Here is a 6,000-nt window from a genome sequence, read left to right as displayed (position 1 = left end):
GGTCGTCAGCAAAACTTAGGGTATATAGATACTCATTCCTTACTGGTATACTCATTCCTTCGCACTTTCTTTTCCATGGTTTCAGGGTCTTTTCCAGGAATATTTTGAATAGGGTAGGGGATGTGGAGCAGCCCTGTAGTAGTCCCTTTGTCGTCTTAAATGGACTGCATATTCGATTGCCCATTTTGATAGCTACTGTGTTATTTTTGTAGAGTGCCTTTACTGCTTTTATTAGTCTTCGTGGGATTTCGATGTCTTCCATTGCTTCCCATAGCTTGGTTCTAGGTATCGCGTCATACGCCTTCTTAAGGTCTACAAATGCCAGATGGACGGATCTATTTTTGGCCATTCGATTTTCTATTAGTTGTTCTAACAACTAATAGAAAAAAAAAGAAGTAAGTAAGTAACATAAAACAACCATTGTATAATATATCGTTTATTGTTATATCTAATTATAAAATTGTAAATAAAACTTAACTAGGCACTTTACTAAAAATCGGGAGGTGGTATGACCGGTGGAGTTTTTTTCGGCACATTCTTCTTCTGTAAAAGTGGTTCCAATATCTGATTTTCTTCGTCTGCAACAAGCCTTCGCTTGACCATTCTATGGCGGTAAGTGTGATTGGAGGGCTTTTTGTACGTAGATTCGTTTCTCGAAATACTGCTGTTCCAAAGCAGTAAGACTGCGATCAAGAATATGACAAGTCCAAAGGCTGCACCAACATATATCTTAAAAGACATTGTATCTGAATACTAAAAAGTAAATTGTTACTATTAATTTATTGTTAAATTTACGTAAACAAGTTAGGAACTATAAGTTGAGGGATGGGAACATCGTGTTTCGCAAATTGGACCGCGTTATGTAATAATGGTTTAAGTGCCGAAATGTAATTTTGTCACCAATGACCAAATTATTTTTGCACAATACAGGGAGGACATAGAATATATGCTAAGAAAATTAAAGGACGCGTATTGTCGCGTATGAGGTATGGTTACTCACATTAAATATACAGTGTGTCTACGTAACTTGGAACCACATGGGAAACTTTTTTAATATCAATTTTACGAAAAAAAGTTTATTCTTTATAAAGTGCTCTGCATAGTCTAAAACCTAAGATTCAATCATCAGATATCAAATTTTATCAACAGTATACGAGGTATGTCAAAAAATATTAATTTCGCTCAAGAGGAAAGCACCTTTATATTTCACAATATCGAAAATTGCTACTAAGAAAAGTTATTTGGAATTAAAAATTATGTAATAATATGCAATTATACTCTTCTAAAAATTATGTTATAATAAGCAATTATACTCTTCTAATTGGACAAATTTTTTTGAAATTTTTTATCAAATTACGGATACCCAACATCATTTTTATAGCGGTAAGTAACTCAGTTATTATTAATTTTACGAAAAAAAGTTATTCTTTATCAAAAGGTCTACATGGTCTAACAACTAAGATGCAATCATAAGATATTAATTTTTGTCAATTTTATACGAGGTACGTCAAAAATATGATTTTCGCTCAAGAGTAAAGTACCTTTATTTTTCACAATATTGGAAATTGTTATTATAAAAAATTGTTCGTAATTTAAAACTATGTTTCAATATGCAATTTAATTCTTCTAATTGAGAAATAAAGGTTCTTTACTCTTGAGCGAAGTTCATATTTTTTACAAACCTTATTGCATCTTTATTGTTAGACTATGCAGACCTTTTTATAAAGAATAACTTTTTTCGTAAAATTAATAATAACGGAGTTATCGCAATAAACATGATGTTGGGTATCCGTAATTTGAAAAAAAAAATAATGGACCTCTACATACCATTAGAGTGACTACATACATCATTGAAGCAGAAGGTATCCCTTGTTTGGAGTGGCCTGCTTGCTCAACCAAGCTTAATCCTATAGAGTATTTGTGGGATATGCTTAAAAGAAAAATTAGAGCTCGCCGGGATAATCCAAAAAAACATCGCACGGCTAGTACAAGCTGCTTTTAAAGGATGGAGCAACCTACCACAACAAAATGTTGATAATTTTATTAGGAGCGTACCCACGCAAACTGAAGTTTGCATAAGGACTAAAGGTGATAACACTGACTACCACAAAATAAAAAAAAAATAAAAGCAATTTAAACAATATTCGTTTTACATTGAAATTTTGTATGCTATTGACTTTAAAACAACAACTTTCAATTTGTTTGTTAAATACTTTATTGTTTTATTTAATTGTTATGTATTTGCTATTAAATTGTTTTAAATAAATATTTTTTGACTTCCTGTGTTTGTTTTTTTTTAAATTCGCACGAAATAGTAAGAAATATCAGATGATTCCATATAAGTTTGGGTGTGTGTATTTGTGTCGTGGTTTATAATTATGTAATATAGGTCTAGCTGATATAATTTCGTGGGGCTTGTTTAAATTAAACTTTATTTTCGTTTCAGTTATTTGGCTGATTCTATGTTTATAGAAAATTTGAGTTGAGATTTCATTAAATAATGATCCGATCCACATTCTATACCCCTGTATATCGTCACTCTATGAATTTTAGTGTTTAGTAATTTCATGTTGTTCAATTGTCTTTTTTGAATTTAAATAATTAATGCAAAAAATATTATCTATTATATAGCTTCCAAAAAATAATTGTTTATGCAAATTGCTAATATGTTGTAAAATTCGCCTACTGACGGGACACCTAGCGTAGCACCTGACATTTTTGACGACCACAATTTGACGTTAAACATATGGTACATATATGACATATTTGACGACAATATGTAATGCTTTTTTACCATTTTTGATCAAATTTCTTATACAAACAATAAGTTCGAGTGTCAAATAAACGTCAAATTAAAAAGCGGATATTTGGAAGTTTTCTGAAGAAAATATAAATTTTAAAGATTTTTCTTCACTTTTTCGTTAAGTATAGTTTAGTTGTCGATGTTAACATTAATTAAGTGCACATTGAAAGCAACTAGGCAGTGTGAATTACAAGTATGATACCAGATCTATTGAACTATTAACTTGGTGTGTGTGTGTGTGTGTGTGTGTGTGTGTGTGTGTGTGTGTGTGTGTGTGTGTGTGTGTGTGTGTGTGTGTGTGTGTGTGTGTGTGTGTGTGTGTGTGTGTGTGTGTGTGTGTGTGTGTGTGTGTGTGTGTGTGTGTGTGTGTGTGTGTGTGTGTGTGTGTGTGTGTGTGTGTGTGTGTGTGTGTGTGTGTGTGTGTGTGTGTGTGTGTGTGTGTGTGTGTGTGTGTGTGTGTGTGTGTGTGTGTGTGTGTGTGTGTGTGTGTGTGTGTGTGTGTGTGTGTGTGTGTGTGTGTGTGTGTGTGTGTGTGTGTGTGTGTGTGTGTGTGTGTGTGTGTGTGTGTGTGTGTGTGTGTGTGTGTGTGTGTGTGTGTGTGTGTGTGTGTGTGTGTGTGTGTGTGTGTGTGTGTGTGTGTGTGTGTGTGTGTGTGTGTGTGTGTGTGTGTGTGTGTGTGTGTGTGTGTGTGTGTGTGTGTGTGTGTGTGTGTGTGTGTGTGTGTGTGTGTGTGTGTGTGTGTGTGTGTGTGTGTGTGTGTGTGTGTGTGTGTGTGTGTGTGTGTGTGTGTGTGTGTGTGTGTGTGTGTGTGTGTGTGTGTGTGTGTGTGTGTGTGTGTGTGTGTGTGTGTGTGTGTGTGTGTGTGTGTGTGTGTGTGTGTGTGTGTGTGTGTGTGTGTGTGTGTGTGTGTGTGTGTGTGTGTGTGTGTGTGTGTGTGTGTGTGTGTGTGTGTGTGTGTGTGTGTGTGTGTGTGTGTGTGTGTGTGTGTGTGTGTGTGTGTGTGTGTGTGTGTGTGTGTGTGTGTGTGTGTGTGTGTGTGTGTGTGTGTGTGTGTGTGTGTGTGTGTGTGTGTGTGTGTGTGTGTGTGTGTGTGTGTGTGTGTGTGTGTGTGTGTGTGTGTGTGTGTGTGTGTGTGTGTGTGTGTGTGTGTGTGTGTGTGTGTGTGTGTGTGTGTGTGTGTGTGTGTGTGTGTGTGTGTGTGTGTGTGTGTGTGTGTGTGTGTGTGTGTGTGTGTGTGTGTGTGTGTGTGTGTGTGTGTGTGTGTGTGTGTGTGTGTGTGTGTGTGTGTGTGTGTGTGTGTGTGTGTGTGTGTGTGTGTGTGTGTGTGTGTGTGTGTGTGTGTGTGTGTGTGTGTGTGTGTGTGTGTGTGTGTGTGTGTGTGTGTGTGTGTGTGTGTGTGTGTGTGTGTGTGTGTGTGTGTGTGTGTGTGTGTGTGTGTGTGTGTGTGTGTGTGTGTGTGTGTGTGTGTGTGTGTGTGTGTGTGTGTGTGTGTGTGTGTGTGTGTGTGTGTGTGTGTGTGTGTGTGTGTGTGTGTGTGTGTGTGTGTGTGTGTGTGTGTGTGTGTGTGTGTGTGTGTGTGTGTGTGTGTGTGTGTGTGTGTGTGTGTGTGTGTGTGTGTGTGTGTGTGTGTGTGTGTGTGTGTGTGTGTGTGTGTGTGTGTGTGTGTGTGTGTGTGTGTGTGTGTGTGTGTGAAGGAAAGAAAGTCAGTATGAAACTATAAATATAAAAAATCAAAATCAAAACGGAAATTATAAGGTAAGTGAAATTGAACAAAATTAATATTCAATCATTATTCGCCAAAATTGTCATATCTCGCCGCTACGGACGATGGTATAGTTTCGTGTATCCCCCCATGGTCACGCACGGAGCGAATAGGGCACCAATTGAACCCACGTCAGAAACAAGCTCGACTTCAGTTGTCCCGAGAATACGTCAATTGGGACCTTGACCAGTGGTGCAGAGTTTTATTCTCTGACGAATGTGCTTGTAAAGCAATGATATGCTTCTTTTCATGAGAATTTTTCAGTGCGTCACAAATGATATAAAAAAGGTAAGTCCGTGATGACAGGCGAAAAACAAGGAATGTCACTTTTTCATGAATTTTGGCTTTTCTCGCCATGTGGTAGCAAAAACTGAGTACTATCGACTAAACTATCGATTCAGAACAATAACCAGAAAGATTAGTCTATATAAATTTTTTCAGAATTTGTATCCAGGCGAAGGACCAGAATTGTCCGCACGCCACTGGACAAAAATAAGGAATGTTAGCTGTTTTTGGTGCATTATTAAATTATTAACTTAATATAGATTAATATTATATTAAGATTATACACCAATAATTGCTAGAATTTTAATTGGTGTTTATCTCAATATGCATAAAATGTGACATTCCTTGTTTTTCCCCTGTACTCTTCATATACATTTATAACATATTTTCTAACATGACATTTTAGTTAATCTGACAGTTGCCACATTTTATTTGCAATTTGGCATAAAAACAAATCAATTGTGTTTATTGCATTTATAAAATGGTATTTTCTTTGATTTGTATAGTCTTATAAATTGTACAGGTTATATTCGTAGATATATTATTTAATTCGTAAATATTTTTTTTTCGATTATGGCGCCATCTATTGACAACTAGAATAAATGTTATAAATGTCACCGACGAAATGTAATCACCGACGTGCGTTTTTTCTGTCACATCCAATTTAATGCGTCAGAAAGAAATCGAGAAACTGTGACGCACTGAAAAATCCTCATGAGAAAAGGCATAGAGGAAAACGCGTCCATCGGAGGCCCGGAGAACCATTTCCCAGTGCTGCAGTGTCAAAACAGTGAGCTATGTAGTTGGTTCCTGTATGTTTTGGGGTGGTATATTTTTACACGAAAAAACAGAGCTTGTGTTCATGCCCAGTGGTAGTCGCGGAGGGGATTTGACAGCGGATCGTTACATTATGGATATAGTACAGAGAAATAAGGTTTTTCTCGTGACCCATCCCCCTCCAGGCCGAAACCAAATTTTTTGAGTAGTATGGACATCTATATTATTAACCTATATGTTTCCTGCAGCCGATTTTGATAATATACCTAGTTATAAACAAATGAAGATCGAAAAACGGTAAATTATCGCTTTTTTCGTCTATTACCAAAAAGTTAAGCACTTTAAACAAATTTGAGAGTAAGAAACTCATAAA

At 36.5% G+C, this 6,000-nt stretch overlaps 1 protein-coding gene across 2 annotated transcripts in view; it reads right to left on the bottom strand.

Annotated features, from left to right (window-relative positions):
- Positions 1-431: 431 nt before the first annotated feature.
- LOC114325177 (serine-rich adhesin for platelets-like) overlaps positions 432-6,000 on the bottom strand; it is a 116,008-nt gene continuing 110,439 nt past the window's right edge. The window contains exon 15 of one of the 2 annotated variants that reach the window (XM_050662921.1): positions 432-753. In XM_050662921.1, coding sequence (XP_050518878.1) covers positions 490-753 — 264 coding nt within the window. In that variant the 3' untranslated portion in view covers positions 432-489. The remainder of the gene's footprint in view (positions 754-6,000) is intronic. The other variant, XM_050662922.1, reaches the window with a different exon arrangement.

This window comes from Diabrotica virgifera, chromosome 9, assembly GCF_917563875.1.
Source record: "Diabrotica virgifera virgifera chromosome 9, PGI_DIABVI_V3a".
NCBI lineage: Eukaryota > Metazoa > Arthropoda > Insecta > Coleoptera > Chrysomelidae > Diabrotica > Diabrotica virgifera.
This window is presented reverse-complemented; position numbering and strand designations above follow the sequence as displayed.